Source organism: Berghia stephanieae, chromosome 7, assembly GCF_034508935.2.
Source record: "Berghia stephanieae isolate SIO BIC M18660-M18661 chromosome 7, UCSD_Bste_1.3, whole genome shotgun sequence".
Taxonomy (NCBI): domain Eukaryota; kingdom Metazoa; phylum Mollusca; class Gastropoda; order Nudibranchia; family Aeolidiidae; genus Berghia; species Berghia stephanieae.
The window spans coordinates 43,203,536-43,221,507 of record NC_088366.1 but is presented as its reverse complement, the minus strand read 5'-3'; the positions used below and the strand labels follow the sequence as shown (position 1 = coordinate 43,221,507).

The 17,972-nt window shown below is 40.6% G+C and overlaps 1 protein-coding gene across 3 annotated transcripts; it reads right to left on the bottom strand.

The window, feature by feature from the left end:
* Positions 1-7,803: 7,803 nt before the first annotated feature.
* Positions 7,804-16,601, bottom strand: LOC144976233 (uncharacterized). 3 transcript variants are annotated; one of them, XM_078920412.1, is made up of 2 exons: positions 16,511-16,601; positions 7,804-9,424 (listed from the first exon to the last, which is right to left on the bottom strand). In XM_078920412.1, exons 1-2 carry the CDS (start codon positions 16,524-16,526, stop codon positions 8,292-8,294), a joined length of 1,149 nt encoding a protein of 382 aa, XP_078776538.1. In that variant the 5' UTR covers positions 16,527-16,601; the 3' UTR covers positions 7,804-8,291. The 3 variants fall into 3 exon arrangements, with proteins under 3 accessions (XP_078776538.1, XP_078776540.1, XP_078776539.1); XM_078920414.1 differs by having other exon boundaries at positions 16,414-16,544; XM_078920413.1 differs by lacking the exon at positions 16,511-16,601 and adding an exon at positions 15,771-16,496.
* Between the last annotated feature and the right edge of the window lie 1,371 nt (positions 16,602-17,972).

The window sequence follows — 17,972 nt, the reverse complement described above, 5'->3', positions numbered from 1 at the left end:
CCAAGCTTGAAAATCGATTTTCGACGTTCAGGGTCGCCATTGGAGTTAGTCTCGTTATTGTATATTGTCAGGGAGGAGCGTTCTCTAAAGCACTGGCTAACTCTTCGAAATAGTCATGAATTCTGGCGTGGCGGTTTTTTGCAAAATACGATCCAAAATTTTGCAACCAAATTCCCAAATTTTGCTAGTGAAAAACAACAAAATTTGCAAAAAGATTGCAGTTGATTTTCGTAAAAACTGACATAAAGTTAACGAAAGATAAAGTGTTGTGGGCCTGAGTAATAGGTAGAGAAAGATTAATTAAGAATGATCATTACAAAAAGCTAATAAGACTTTTTTTTTAATCCTCCCCAACAAAGATGTTGCAGGCATACCTATCTTCAATCTCAAATCTCAGGGACATTCTACGGATAAAACCTCACATTCCAGGAACAATATGTTCCCACAAGTGTTCATATCACATCGTTCTGCATTCACTCCTCTCATAGCCTAGGTATTTATCCCATGTATACTCCCTACTAATGTCAACCTTACATAGTCCGGGTTCACTCCCTGCTGCAATCCACCTCACATTGTTTCGAGTGTCTATCTAAAAAAGTGGGTACATTTCTCTCTTGCTCACTCCCCCCATGTGTCTATATCTTACAGTACCCAGTTCACTCCTCACCGCTGTCACCAGCCCAAAGTCCCAGGTTTACTCCTCACTGATGCCCACATACCAAAGTCGTGGGTTTACTCTCCACTGACTATAATAATAATAACCCCGTAATCCCATAGTCCAGGGTACACCCAGGCTCACTTCCCACTTGTGCCTACATTCCCTCTAGCCCTTGAGTTCATTCCCCACTACTGTCTGTCTATTTATTGAATATATTCATATTTATTTATCTAGTTATTTCGGTAGTTTCCTTTTACCTGTATTGATTTGAAATTCTATGTAAATGCATGGTTCATATTGGCAATTGCCTAAAATAAACCTTTGAATTGAATATCACACAGACCACAAACCTATATTGTGTCTGCAAAAGGCTGTTAATTGGCAAAACATGTCTTTTGACCAGCGCAATATCGTCTAAATTTGCTCAATGCGCTTTAGAATGGGACCTGAATGGCGCTTTTAGGCGCTCTTACATTTTTTATAGACAGAGACAACGCTGCTGCCGGTCATGTGCTTGTTTTACATCCAAGTATGATGAGAGAATATGAGTAAAAAGACTCAATTTTGCGCCACCTAACTTCTTCTTCTTCTTCTTCTTCTTCTTCAAGGCGGATCTTGGTGGACAAACCGCCCTAACAACCCGATGGAACTCTTTTCTGGGCCCAATTTTATGTAAGCGGACAAGATTTAGTTATTTACTAGTCTAGTAAATGACTTGGTAGTCTTAAGCCTAAACGAAGAGAGTGACTTAAAAATTCAAATTTTATGAACTTTTCTAGTCTCTGACTAGCTATGTTCTTGTCTAGAATTGGGCGTTGTAAGGACGGTGACTAAATCGTCTATTTTGTGCTGGTAACATCAAGCTCTCTAGTACACGATGGCAGGTAAGAAACCAGACATCATACTTTCAACGCAAAAGAGTTCCAAAGAGGAAATTAGTAACTAGTAATTAGTAATAGATAATATTTCGTTCCGTTTCATATTTGAACTTACTTTTGCCATGATGAATCAAATCACGTGATATTTAATGTCGATTGATCAGACTACAATGATGTCCATTGTCGACTGTCAATTCTATATTTTTTCATTGAAACTCAAATTGAACAAAAAAAAAAAAACAACAACAAACAATTAAACAAAGCAGAAAGTGTGTTCTGATGAATCACAATCACATTATTTCAGTCAGTTGTAATGCCAGCAGAATAACTTTTGTCTCCATTATACTTTCTAATCGTTTTTGTTGTTTTTTGCTGGTTGTTCTTTGTAGCAAACCCTTCGTCTTCGAGTCTCCGTTCACTCGCAACTCGCGAACCCGTTTCACGGGTTTTTAAAAATTTTGTTCTTTCGACGATCTTCGCTTATCTTATAGTTTTTAAAGCCAGTGTCAATAGCAAATGACACTTTTTGCCTCTGTCATTCGTAACCGACGTATTTTCCTTCCAAATCGAAGCTCTCTCAATCTAAAAATAGCCGCTATCTTCTCAACGCAATGATGTATCCTAGTAACCAGTCTCAGACAACTCTTGGAGTCTTGGGTGGGGTTCCTGACCTCCCATAATGAGCAGGGATGTACTCACTTTGTCTTCTATCCCCGTATATCTGTTTTCCAACTTGCTGTCCTGTCTTTGTCTTGGAATGAGATTACTTGGTTTTATCCAGGCCCTGGCCGGATACCCTGACTGAGAGGGAAACAGTCAAATGTGTGGTTAGTTTTGGGAGATGATATTTTTTTCCTTGTAAATCATCTCTCTGTTATGTTATGTTATGTTATTTTGTATTTTTAACATATGATTTGTAAACATTTGAGTGTATTCCTATTTAGTGGGATATTGTGCTGTTGTTTGGGTGAGACTTTTGGGTGATCTCAAACTAAGTACTTTGATAGTGTGCTCTTGGAATCTACATCTGTTTCTTATTTGAACCCATTCCCCTTTGTCTTAGCTTTCTTAGGTGCTTTAATTGTAATTCTTGAACTTTTTACTATCCCATTTTCTTCCTTTTTATTTGCGCTGATATGACCTTAATGTGTTGCAAGCGCCGTAAAACCCTTAAAAACAAAACAATCTTGGAGTCCGGCCTCAGCAAATGACTAAAACTTGGTCAAACTTAGTTACGAAGAGCGGGTGGTTGGATGGGAGCATCACCCTTGAATCATATACCCAGGGGCGTGGCTCTATTGGTTCAAATGGTGCCTGGCACCACATCCATGTTTTAAAAATGGATAACAGCATTTTTTTAAATATATAAAACTGAGAAATGGTATATATCGCCTTTTATCAACAGTGCGAAACAGACTCCCTTTCTGTCACAACGCCTTCTACCCACGCTTTTCTCCCGATTCACACAGTCCGTTGATGACTGTCGTCAGCGACTGTGTACCATGGCTGAGCGAGTGACTGGATTTCCCCACTCAAACGATTCCAAGGAGCGGATCTTTCCTGGCTCCATTAAAGGCTATTTAATGTACTATAATGTTGCCACATTGAATACCTGGCTCGAATTTTTCCCATCTTCACATACGAGAAAAAACCCGCCTCAGGTGCCGAGGAATTTTTGCTCCAACTCTGTTGGACTGGGGAAAAATAGCTAATGTTGGTCATTTACGTCCTAGTCATAGTATGGTAACTTCGACCATCTTTATTATTATCGAAATCACGATTATTAACAAGTTCATTTGTTTCTCTCTCTGTGTCGTGATTATTGTATATATTAATTTATTATTATTATTATTATTATTATTATTATTATTATTATTATTATCATTATTATTATCATTATTATCATCATCATCATCATCATCATCATTATTATTATTATTATTATTGCTGCAAAAATTGATATGAAGGAATGAGAACGAGTTAAGTCAAACATTTCTTGATAGTGATGCTATATGCTAAATGCATGATCTTCGCGTGAATATGCGTGTTTGACTTTGTGTGTGTGCGTGCGCGTTCATCTCACATACACACACACACACACACACACACACACACAGATAGATAGATAGATAGAGAGAGAGAGAGAAAGAGAGAGAGAGAGAGAGAGAGAGAGAGAGAGAGAGAGAGAGAGAGAGAGAGAGAGAGAGAGAGATCTTGTATGGTGTCATGCTTGATTTCCGAAGTGGAATGGGGCTGTTTCATGACGTAACTACAGTACTCTTTTAATAGGCCATGGGCTGTTTACATTCTTACGCTTTGTAAGTTTTGAAATAACCCTTTGTTCGATTGACATTCAATGTCTGCATGTGTCCCTTTAGCCATTTCCCTCAGTGTCCAAACTCCAATCAATATATTCGTTCGTGATTTATATAAACAAACTATTGAAAAGATTTGTAGGAATAGAAACATCACCATGCAAATTTACTTTACAAGTATGTAAGTTTTTTTTTTCTTTCTTTTATATTTACACATGTAGCATGTGTAAGTCATTTTCGTCTGGCACCACTTTATACTGTAAGCATGCCACGCCGCTGCATATACCTATGATGTTCGCATGGGTATACGATCCGATAGTGATGTCGTTTCTTCTTCTCTTTACTAGCCTATCCTGCTTCTTTGGTTTGTGATTGTATTTTTGACAGGGGATTTTTTTTTTCTGTAAATCTTCTGCCTGTTTGTTCTTGGTTATTTATAATTTAGCTTATGATATCTTTAGGTTATGATTTTGATTTACATTTGTACTATTTTTGTTAGATTGCTTGTTTTTTGTTTCAGCGATCTCTCATATAACCTCAATTGTGTTGGAAGAGACCTAAAGCAACAAACAAACAAATAGTTACGAAGATGCCGTGATTTTAGTCTGGGACTTGCTTGTTCAGCTCACATTTCTGATTTTTTCAAGTCCTTGACTAAAGTCAGAGACAAAGCGCTAGTCTGCGTTCATGACAACGGGCCCATGGGCCTAATTTATATGAGCAGTCCCATAATGTAGGCCCTGTCTAGATCGTGGACCCGGACTTACAAGGGTTTGTGATATTCATGTGACTGCCTGGAGGTCTGACTTTCAAGTCTGGCCTACGCAAGAGGCGACCCCCCCCCCCCCCCAGTCTCCACGTACTTTTATATAGAGCAATATCCACTAAACATTCTCAAATCGCTGTACAAGGGGTCCCTGGCCAACAGCAACATTCAACATGTAGGACGGTACACGACGCCTGGTAGGCGATATTACAATTTTTTCTGATCCTGTCTCTGTGGATTTTCTCCCCATCCAGTCCGCGATGTCTCCAGACTACCTCCTCCTTGCCCCCCCCCCCCCTCCCCCTCTCACCTGCTCCGCTTGCCCTGTAGGCACCCTCCATACTCCATGCAAAGCTTTTCTTTTGAAGTGTGTCAATTGATGTGTCCAAAGTATGCCCACTTCAAATTCTCGATGGTTGACCTGCGCTGGCAATCTTTAAGGCATATTCTCTCCAAGACGCTGACTTATGATTCTTAGGTACTATAGTGGGACTAAATCAGGGACCTAGCCGAGTGCCGTTTGGCTAGAATACAAAGACGCATAATACATAATACATACCAGCCGAACTGTCCTATGGGGGGGGGGGGGGGGGAGAGAGAGAGAGAGAGAGAGAGAGAGAGAGAGAGAGAGAGAGTCATGCAAAAAAAAAAATAGTGATAATAATAATAATATACGTCAATCACTTATAACACTTCGACACAGAGTTAAAACAAATTGAACTTTTATATCGCGCAATATCCACTAAACATGCTCAAAGCGCTGTACAAGGGGTCCCTGGTAGTGCCGCGCTGAGGACCGGTCCTTGGGCCGGTCCCACGGTCTTTTAGCTGTGAACCGGGGATCGGTCCCATAGTGGAAGACCGGCGGCGGTCCTCACTTCTTATCACCTTTCAACGGTCTCGCGCCATACTACCTCCCCAGCGATTCGTTGGCTCGGTTGCCTATCTTCCACCAATCACCACCCATCCCACTTAATTAATCGCACCCACCCCCCTTTGCCATACACTAAACGACACAGACGACCATAGAGGCAGACGACCACCTCCCTCCACTCCGCAAACCGCCCTTTCGTGTGTGAGATGGGGGGAACAGGAGGCAAACGCCTTGGACGATTCCATTATACGGGGTAAATTTCAAAATTTACTACACCATAATGATCGCAATGACAATGATCTATGATGAAGGCATGACCCCTCTTCTCTAATGGGTTATTGTTTGAAATGCATGTGACTACTAAAGATGTGTGTGTGTTTGTGTGTGTGTTTGTGTGTGTGTGTGTCGAACCTAGCAAGTAGCAAGTCCGATTTTTTGTTTTCTTTTGTCCATCTCTTGTCACCACTCCTTTCTATCGCATTGTTGTCATTTAAAATAATACAATAATATTAAAATTTCGTTTGGTGTTTTAACTAATCAAATAATATGAGTTTCATTAGTTTCTTCCTTCCAAAAACCTCAGTTATAACGTCTGTATTTTAAAAAAGTCCAATAGAATATTTGGGGACCCCGATAGCTCAGTTGATAGAGCACTCTCTTTGTACGCAAAGGGCCAGAGATCGATCCCGGGTGCAGTCGAGTTTTTTCTGAGTCCCTGTCTACTCAGCAGTGAATGGGTAGCTGGGTTTGTTAGATCTGGCGAAAAGTCACCATGGACACCACTTATTACTTATTAACTTATTACCGCATCCACCCCCTCTTATTATAACTTCACGTCTCTCTCTTACTCTTCAATGCTCACTGCCCTCTAATGTGTGTGTGTGTGTGTGGGGAGTGGGGGGGGGGGGGGGGAGGGGTTGCGTGTGTGTATCAACGCCACGAACAACTCGATCAACGCCTTGGGCGATGCCATTATCTCCGTTAATGGGGATAAATTTCAAATTTTATTAAATTATCGAAGTAACAATGAAGTACGGTGAGCAAATAAAGAAGGCATCACCCCTCTTCTCTAATTAGGTTACAATTTGAAATGAGTGTGACTACTCCGTGTGTTTTACTCCTGTAGACCACGGTTTTCATCGTGTAGCGGTCTTTTAACGGTTCAAGAATGAACGATCCCACGGTCCCAAAGGTCAAAACGGTTCGAACTTCCGACAGTCTCAGGAATGTTCAATGTCGAAAAGGACCTGTCCTAGGACCGGTCCTTGCGGTTTTCATTTCCCAGGGACCGTAGGACCGTGGTCCTTAAGCTTGCCAAGGACCGCCCCGCACTAGTCCCTGGCCAACAGCAACATTTAACATGTAGGACGGTACATGACGCCTGTTAGGCGATATTACAATTTTTTCGGACAGAGACAACTCTGTTAACGGCCAGGTAGCCTACTCATTTTACATCTGACGGTGAGAGAATGTGAGTAAAGAGCCTTGTCCAAGGACTCATCTATGCGCCGAACGAGGCTCGAACCCAGGACCTTCCGATCCGAAAGCGAGTGTCATACTACTAGACCACATAGCCGCAGTTGGCATCGAAACCCCGATGAGATCGGCAATTACATTCTGTGAGGCAAATGTGGCATAGTATGGTAATGTCAGTAACACCTTTAACACAGGTGAAAGTGACCACTCTTTCGACAGCACATATTCAAGATCATCACTGAAACAATCAATTCTAAATAGCCCATAAGAATTGAGCTCCTGGTTTCCATATTTGCATTGCATCCTGTCTCTGTGGTTTTTCTCCCCATCCAGTCCGCGATGTCTCCAGACTACCTCCTCCTTGCCCCCCCCCCCCCTCCCCCTCTCACCTGCTCCGCTTGCCCTGTAGGCACCCTCCATACTCCATGCAAAGCTTTTCTTTTGAAGTGTGTCAATTGATGTGGCCAAAGTATGCCCACTTCAAATTCTCGATGGTTGACCTGCGCTGGCAATCTTTAAGGCATATTCTCTCCAAGACGCTGACGTATGATTCTTAGGTACTATAGTGGGACTAAATCAGGGACCTAGCCGAGTGCCGTTCGGCTAGAATACAAAGACACATAATATAAAGAGGCAGGTTTTAATACATACCAGGCGAACTGTCCTATGCAATCAGCCTGTTTTGTTCCAGGAAGTCTGTATCTGCACTGGGATAATGCCATTATATTGGCATGCAGATGTGATAAACCCTCTAGTTATATTGTCTTTTGTTTTGCGGATGACCCATAAAGGCATTTCTTCATTTAACAAAATAGACCAGACAAAAATCAATTCTACGAATCAATTTTACTTTATACTAATATCACCATTGATAAAGAAATCAACAAAAAGAACGCGTTACTTCATTTGTTTGAAGATAAGCACTGTAACATAACTTAAGAAGTGGTTCTGGGTTGACATAAAACTGATATATTTAATGTACGTTCTAAGTTGCCCTAAGGAACTGTGTCAGGATATTTCTGCTTTCTGAAGGAGCAATATTTTGTGTTTTTTTTTTGTCATCAAACTCACATTATTTGCTCACGACTGTCTTTTGGTTAAAGTTGATTTTAAAAAATAACAATGATAGATATGTATGCCGTATTAGATGACCGATCAATTTGAACAACGTGAAATGACAACTTGCTTCATGTTGTTTAAAATGTTTGTTTGTTTTTTGTTTTTTTTTACATTAATTGTTTGTCTAAGGAGTCGAGTTCCTCTCCTCTTCCCACCCCTTCCACCCCCCACCAAATAAGATATTGATGTTTCATCCAGTGTTTTTTTAATACAAATTCGAGCACTTCTTGAACGAGGTGGCAAAAGCAGTTCTATAACGACTGGAAACACGAATATAAAAAAAGAAATTGATCGATGAATTTATAGAATCGAATAAAAATCGAATGGGAAAAACTACACGGAACAGGTTTCTGTTTATTCCAGAAAAACTGACACCAGGTAATGCCACGACTGCCACACTTGGTAAAAACCCCATCAAAATACACACAAGGAATATGGATGTTGTAGTGTTAATAAATTTGATTAGCTCAATATCCTTTGATGACAGTGATTTCTTTGCCGATTTAGACGAATTGCCTCCTTTGAAAACTCTGCTCGAATCGCTTGAATTTTGTAAACGCCACTGTTTTACTTCATTGAGTTTTCGTATCATGAGTGCTGTGTTGATAGAAACTATAATAACCGTTACAAAAGGAGATATCTGATTTACAAGGAGGTGTTTATAGAAGAAGATAATCTGCGATGTTGGTGTATCGAGTATGAAGGCACTTGTTGTGTTGTATTCAGGTAGAAAAACCCATACGAGACGGGTAAACGCTGGATATATGATTTCGATTAGTGAAGCAATGATAAAGATAGATGCCATCCCAATAATGGTGGTCTTTGGCGTGAACATTTGTTTTACCTTTAGAGGAAAGATGACTGAGAAACTCCTTATCAGAGATATGTAGACCGTCGTCCAATTACTTATCCATTGCGTTATGATATGTATGTGCCCAATCATTGCCCCGAAGGCATGGCATGTATAAAAAATCGCAAGGCCAAGTGTAAACTTGGCGATGTAACACAGGGATAATGGGATCATGGTAATACAACTTATCATATCGCAGATGGACAGACAAACGAAACCAATATTCGTACTGTCATGGCGGACACCTTGTTCTACAAACACCCGAATATTGATTATGTTTGTTGCAATGCCTAACACGTTCAGGGGCAGCATTGCATTCCATATTGTCAGCTGGAAAATATCTCGGATTTCGTCACTTACAATGCCCCCTTCTTGTGATGCTCCATAATCAACAGGAATCGTAGGTGAGGTATTGAACGTTTCTAACTTGTTCATCTTTAACCCTGGTACATTGGGTACATTATACGTTGTTCCAACCATTTTGTTCGCTGTAAAAAATATTTAAAAAAAACCCCATAAAAACAGCAAATATATATATATATATATATATATATATATATATATATATATATATATATATATATATATATATATATATATATATTATATATACTGAATCAAGACCAGAAATGAAAGAGAAGATCAAACAATTCATTCAACTATTGGTTTTTATTTGATTTAATATGGATCCCCAGATCTTTTATCACTTCCTATTTCATCAGTATACTTTTGATTGTAAATAGATTATTTGCAAACTTCCATGGGATCCAATATATCATCTTATCAATATTTTCATTGCCCTGAAAAGGCAGTAGTAAATAAATAATAGATAACGAGGCCATCAATGCTGTTGTAACCCCGTTTGGTGTCCGGGTTCCCTCAACTGGGAGGGTGCAAGAATGGAACCACCGTAAGCACATGCGTGCATCGTAAGAGGCGACTAAAAGAGCCATTCAGGTTTGGTGGTAACCAACGAAAAACCACCCGACTGGTGAGAAAAGTGTATGGAGAAACATGGTGGCTCCACTGACCAAACATCCCAGCCCTTTGTAAATATTGTTTCATTCACTTGTTTGTTTGTTTCTTTTTTTTTTCTTGTTGTCCTGGCAATCATCCCCAACCTCCTCCTCCCCCCCCCATCCCCCCCGAATCCCATGAACGTAGCAAATAAAAGATGTTTTCAGGAATGATGGTTATGTTTTCAGAGGGCTGGTAAGGCGATGGCATAGCACAAATCCCACCCCCTTTTACCATATTTGAGCTATGGCTTCAATTCCATGCCCCATTTCCCAAACGATTCCAAATTCCCCTTCCTCATCAAATTTGAGTTGCCAGGACAAAGAGAAAATCGAAGGAGTCTTTCTTAAATGTCTTCTATCCCCCTGTATCTCTGTTCCCTGTACCGTGGAAATGGGTTCAATGAGTAGATATTTCTTTCAAAATCCTGCATAGCAGGCACCTTTCTGCTGAGAGTGCGCAGTTCCAAGAGGACCCCAATAAGGAAGAGTTATTAATCCTGGAGGCTGAAAGGAGGGGGGGGGGGTCACTTTGCGAGGGTGTTTCTTCCCCAACACTCCACTTTGGCTTGACGCTTCTCTAAAGACGGGTGTGTAACCTACCTTGTAGATGGCATGAACTACCTAATGCAGAGCTGCCAAATCTACTTTTTTGGCACTCCCCTCCCTATAGGAAAAGGGATTGGAAGGATTAGATTCAAAACCATATCTAGTCCCTGTCCCCTATGAAACTTCTTTTTTGATCATGGTCTGTTATATCTGAATCAGCAACCAGTCTTTGTGCAAACGCAAAGATTTGGGTCAATCGAAAGAATGGCCTGGAGAAAGGATGTCCCCCAACTCCATCTCTCGAGTCCTTTTTTGTGTGGGACTGAGCCGTGTTAGTGGGCACAATATAGCCCGGTGGAATTAATTATTACTTTATCATGGCCAATTCGATTACAAACTCTCCCCAACAAGCTCCATCCTAGACGAGAAAGAAAAAAAAATAATACTCCTCTGACAATAGAGGACCTACCAGGAATGGCGACTCCAAAATTCTCACCTTTCCTGGTAATAAAAGCAAAAGAGGACAATGTCCACTCTGAGTATCTTCACCATCAGTAAGGCACTCAAAGCATGTGTCGCCAGAACGCCAAGAGCAGTTACCAGAAACAATTCAGGCACTCTAATGATTCAGGTGCAAGGTCGAAAGGAGAGTTATAACCTCCTTGAATGCACCCGTTTCTCTGAAATTCCAGTCACCGTTGAGGCTCACAGGGGCCTCAACAGGTCAAAGGGTGTCATTCGAAGCAGAGATCTGGTAGGATGTTCAGAGCAGGATATGGTTAAGGAACTGGAGGGCGTTGTTGAAGCACGGTGGTTTAGCATCCGCCGTGGCGACGGCACCAGTCGAGATTGAAAATTGAATACCACGACTTGGAAGTTCGACCTTACGTCCTGAACCCCATGAGATGTTTCAACTGCCATCGGTATGGCCATACGAAGACGACCTGCCGCCGTAAAGCTGCATGTCCCCGCTTCGGCAAAGAAGACCTCAATGAGGAAAACTGCAAAGTGGACCCTTGTCACCCGAACTGCCAAGGCAAGCATGCAGGATATTCAAAAGATTGTCCTAAGTGTCAAGAATAAAAGGCAATCTTGATATATCGAGCCACTTACGGTGGTACGTTTGCTCAGGCAAAAGCAGTGATCTGCCCCCCTCGGAAGGTCGCTGTTTCTGCCAAGAGTTATGCAGAAGTTACTAGGGCTGCTGGTAACAACCAAAACAGCCATGGCAAAATTGCATCGACGAAGGACAGTCTAGTAAAAAAAAAAAAAAAAAAACAACTCAAGAGTAAGTCGAAAGGTCGCAAATGTGTCTGTCAAAAAATCTTTTTGACAAATTGGAAGTTCAATATGTGGAACCTGCAACCCCTCCACATCCACCCTCAAGGCGACCTCCAACCCCCCCCCCCTCCTTCCCTAAACAAATAACAATTTTCCCCTCATAGGCGTGGAAGTTGACCCCCCCCCCCCCACTCCACTCCCTTGAGCCCTCTCCCAGAATATGGAGCCACTAGCAACACCATCTGGGGATCCATGCCCCAATAAGTCAAAGTACTCTGAGGAACCAAAAATTCCCAAGGATTCAAAAAAATAAAAACACCCTTAAAAACTGAGAGGCCTTCCACAGGGCCTCCTTCTCTAATGGAGGTAAGGACAATTAAAGTGAAAGGGCTAAAGGCCTTCCACAGGGCCTCCTTCTCTAATGGAGGTAAGGAGAATTAAAGTGAAAGGGCTAAAGGCCTTCCACAGGGCCTCCTTCTCTAATGGAGGTAAGGAGAATTAAAGTGAAAGGGCTAAAGGGCACGCATGAGCTTACGGTGGTTCCATTCTTGCACCCTCCCAGTTGAGGGAACCCGGACACCAAACGGGGTTACAACAGCATTGATGGCCTCGTTATCTATTATTTATTTACTACTGCCTTTTCAGGGCAATGAAAATATTGATAAGATGATATATTGGTTCCCATGGAAGTTTGCAAATAATCTATTTACAATCAAAAGTATACTGATGAAATAGGACCTAACCTCCCCTCAAAAAATTGGGATGCCTTGTTAGACAAGATTAATTTCCTGGAACATCAGATGGATCATATCAAATAGAACAGAATTGGACTTCCTCCTCCAGAGGAATCCTGATGTAGTCTGTTTGCAGGAAACAAAATTACCGACAGACGACTACACAGTCAAAGGCTACGCAGCTGATTCATCTGATTCACTCTGATGGCCAGAAATCGTGCGATGGAGTTTCAATTCTCACCAAGAAGAGCACTCCCCACCGCTTGATAACAACAAGAACCAATCTACATGCAATAGCAGTGAGAGTGACATTACACAGACCAATCACCATCCGCTCTGTTTACATCCCACCAGATCATCGCCTCCAGTCTGCTGAGCTAAAGGGACTTCTGAACCAACTTCCTTCCCCCTATGTGATAATAGGGGACTTCAACGCTCACAGTCTCTGGGGAAACACAGACACAAACCAGAGGGGAAATGCACGTCTGCCATTGATCTCATTTTTTGTGATCCCATCCTAGCTCCAGAACGCACATGGACTGTGATCGATGACGATCATGGCTCTGACCATTTTCCAGCCTGTCTCAACATCACCCTGACCTCAAGGGTCCCACGGCCCAAACGTTGGAGTGTTCAGCGAGCAGATTGGGAAACTTTCTCACAGGAGTGTCACAGACTCCTTACGACAGATTTGGAAAGCTATGACACATTTACAAATATTCCAACAAATATCTGCAACTCGACAATACCAACAACCTCTGGGAGACTAAGAAAACACAGGCCCAAACGTTGGAGTGTTCAGCGAGCAGATTGGGAAACTTTCTCACAGGAGTGTCACAGACTCCTTACGACAGATTTGGAAAGCTATGACACATTTACAAATATTCCAACAAATATCTGCAACTCGACAATACCAACAACCTCTGGGAGACTAAGAAAACACAATCGCTGGTTTACAGATGAATGTCGAGTGGCCTTACGAGAGAAGAAAAAAAAAGCATACAGGAACGTGATGAGATTCCCAACCCCTGAGAACCTCACACCATTTTAAAAACTTTGAGCATGATGTAGGAAGATCTTCAGGGAAAATAAACGGAGATCCTTCCAGGACTGTCTCAAAAATAAATAGCCAGACACCCCTAAATAAGGGATGGAAGAGGATACGGAAACTGAAGGGGTCTGATAGCGATTCACTCAACCACTTGACACGTCCCGATGGATCCGTGGTTGAAACCGAAGAAGTCGCAACACTCTGGCCGAGAGGATGGCGCAAACTCCTCGTCTGCAAATCACACACCTCAATTTCTGCGCCATAAACAGGACGCAGAAAACACAAATAAATTTCACATCTACAAACGCTGAAGACTACAACAAACCATTCACACTTGAGGAACTGGGTGCCTGCCTCTGTGACACAAATGTCACAGCACCGAGTCCTGACAAAATTAGCTATGAAATACTCCGTCCTCTTCCACAAGACAGTCTAGTGTCTGGTTGTCCTTTTGAATATCTATAACAAGATATTGTCAACGCAGACTTTTCCACCTAGTTGGAATATGGGCACTGTGATTCCAATCCTAAAACTTGGGAAATAATATTCAGACGCTTCAAACTATCGACCAATCTCAATCACCAGCTGCCTGTGCAAGCTGATGGATAAAATGGTCAACAAGCATCCTACTTAGGCATGCTCGACCCAATTCATCACCAGGGGCTGCGCTTGGCACTTGGAGCTTTCCGCACTCCTGCACTGGCAAGCTTTTATGCTGAGGCAGTTGAGCCACCTCCGTATCTCAGGAGGAAAAAAAACTGGCTCTCTAGTATGTCGCTACACGACAACCCAGCACACAAACACGTACACTGAACGGATAGAACACTCAAGAAGAATTTCGCAAGCACCCAAAAAAAAAAAAAAAAGACACCACCATTATATAGTAGTAGTAGAACAAGACGTTGCAGACATGAACATCAGTTTAGATAGGATACATCCATACGAACAGGCAGAGACACCACCATGGTCTATACATAGACCGAACATAAACTTGGATTTAACAAAACTTGAAAAATCACAAACAGACCTATACAAACAGACACTAAAAGCAATATTACAAACATACACGAACTACACACATATCTTCACAGTTGGTTCAAAGAGTGCAGATGCAGTAGGGTGTGCCTATCACTCATCGGAAGGCACCGGATTACTTCGCCTGGATCGTCTTTACAGCGGAATTGAAAGCAATCCTAAATTTAAAAGCTCTCCGTTTGGCTGAGAGATCGAATAAATACAAATTCTTAATCTTGTCTGACTCGTTATCCATACTCAAGGGGCTTTCAAATTTTGATTGCACCTATCTAAGAATCACAAGTATATTTGAAGGTGCAAATAAATTGCACACACACAAAAAAGAAGAAAGTTTTTCTCTGGGTACCTAACCAGGTGGGTATCCAGGGAAACGAAAAAGCGGATCGACTGGCAAAAGAGGCAATGAGCCAGGAATTGCCAGAGAGCAGTAAAATCCGTCACGCAGATTTGAAGCTTAAAATAAATTATAAAAAAGCACGTCCAAAAGGAGTGGGAACGATCCTGGAGTCGAGACGTTCAAAACAAATTGAAAGAAATCAAAACTGACCTCGGCCCCAGACCCAACTCGGGGCTAAAAAGAAAAGACGAGGTCAGAATAACTGGACTCCGGATCGGAATACTGCCCTCACTCACAGTTTCCTTCTAGAGAGGGATTTTAAAAAAACCCTCTGCAGAAGCTGTAACTGTGACCTCACAGTTCGACATATTTTGATAGAGTGTACACAGAACAGAAAAGTCACAACATTATGAAACCAGGGACTTAAAGTCTCTGTGCCAGTCAAACGATCCGCTAACAATTTTAAAGTATCTGCAGAAATGTGAACTGCAGAAATTGTAAATGAATATTTTAAAATAACAAACATATAACTAGTATGGTTTTATAAAATGTTATTACGACTAACACGATTGAGCAGCTATGGCTTCTGAAGGCCGATAAAAATTGATAAAAGAAAGAAACGGTCGCTTAAATGACCTAAATAGTGTTGAAAGAGCCGTAAAACTCCTAAAAACAAACAAAATCAAAACAATGCTGTTGTATCCAACAAACACCATGAAGGGACTGGTAAGTATAGAGTTAGGTGGATACAGAGGACTAGTATATATTTATTGGAGCTGTAGGTCCATGAATCCAAAAAAAAAAAAAATAATAATTAAAAAATTAAAGAACCTTCCCAATTATGTTAAGACTCCTTAATATATCGACCTAGGTACAAGATCTGCGTCAAAATGAAATTTCCCTCCTCGAGATATTCAAGAGTCACTCGTGTCCACATTTATTGCAGGTAGGATAATAAAATGCAACGTTGTTTTGATGGACGTTGTGATGGGTCGAGAGTATTTCCATGACGAAAATATCCATAACAATTCGGGTTCTCATTAAATGTCGACTAACACAGATCAAAATTTATGTCGTAATGACGTCATATATTATAGTAACTTCATTTTCAAAGTTTAAATGAATTGGAGACTGTGTCAATGATGACGTTTCAATCAACGTGTGTTTCCAAGTCAACTCTAAGGTTGGCATTGCTGCATCCCTCTCGCTGTGAGTTGTACTTTTCAACGCTTGTTGTCAATTCTCCTGTAGAAACACATACTATCTTTGTGATAATTATAATGTCCCGTCAATTCGAACAGTAAGAAATTGTGCCAGAAAGGTCAAATGTTGAAGGTCTGACATACGAGAAATGGAGGGAACAATGAGAGGTCTAACATTAATGTATGAAGTTGCCACACTTCTCTCCTTTATTATTTTTTAAAATAGAAGGACAATGAAATACGCGAATGGATCTAAAACTAAAACAAGTTACCAGCTTGTTGGGAGATACGAAACCCAAACTTTAGAGCCTCTCTTTATATTTATAGTCTAAACAAAAACGAAGTATTTTTCTCATGTTTCTTTCTCACCCCTACTCGTGAACATTAATTTATTCTTCCGATGCGGAAAGTTATTAACGAGTGCAAGTCGCCCCTAGTAGATCCCCTTGGGCAAAGACAAGGTGACGCGTGTTCTCTTGGCTAAGGGGTTATTTATGATTATACGTAGTTGGGAGGAGAATTATTTTGTTTGATTTGAATAGAAATTTAACCGTTGGGGATACACTAACCAATATTATGCAAATACCTACAATTATTTGTTTCTCCCTCTTTCAGTACATCTAGCCACGTCAGGTGTTTAATAAATACATAGAAACCTTTGTGACATTGGCAAAGTGTTTAAAGTATGTTTGAGTAATGGTTTTATCATTGTTTGAAACAGACTTTGAGTATCTTGAAATTGTTTAATCGATTGAGAAGGTATACATGTACATTTACATTTCAAAGGTACCAGCTTAATTGTATTTTTAACTTGCAAGATATCTATAATCGATATCTCTCCGAAGAACATTTCCTAAAGGTGTGAATCAAAAGCTGTTTATCCTCAAAGGATTTGGAATACGTGCAATAATTGCTCCTTAATGACTAGATTGTCTATTTGGATTCGCTGAGAGCAATTTGACTAAACAGGAAACTTTGATCATTTATTTTTAACACTGCTGTATTCTGACAAAACACTTTAATTCTATTTTGGCAAGAAAGCATGCACTCCAAAAGTTGTTCGATTAAGATGACTACCCCACCCCCCTTTCTCAAATTGTCAACAAAGCTTTCAAACTGAACCTTTAAAAAAATGACAGTTCTGAGACATTCTCAAGATCCTCTTAATCTATGGATATATTTAAAGCGACGTGTACATATATGCAGGTCTGACATCCGAATCCACTTATGGGCTTAGTTTAATATTGTTGTAATGGACAATATTTTGCGTCATGTTTTGAGATTTCCATTACCAGCAATGACAAGGAATTAGGTTATCAGACCTGCAAATAAATGTATTTCGATTTAAAGTAAAAGTTTCTGGTCAAAGTAATAAAATTAAAATGATTTTATGTTTAGAATATTGCAGTGCATTGCTCAGAGGGGACGATACCAATACTATTGTACACGCATTGAGAGAATTTGATAAGAGAAATGTTGAAATTACCAACACGGATGGAAATTGATTAATTTTACAATGCCGAGTTTTTGGATTTAAAAAGTTGACAAAATGAGTAAGTTTGATAAATCGGTATTGATTATCTATAGAAATAAAAAAGATAATGACATTTGAATTGTAGAGTTATTTGTTCAGCCCGTGACATTTTTGTTCAAACGTACTCAAATTTATAACTATTGATCAATTCAGTTGAACATAATTGTTGAATGATTGCTGGGACAATATGGGATTTATGACTCGTGTTGTAAGGCAAGATACGTTTTTACTGACATGTTTTTTCCTTTTTTAACATTCGACTTTGCGGCTACGAAATATTACAAGACGTTTACTTAC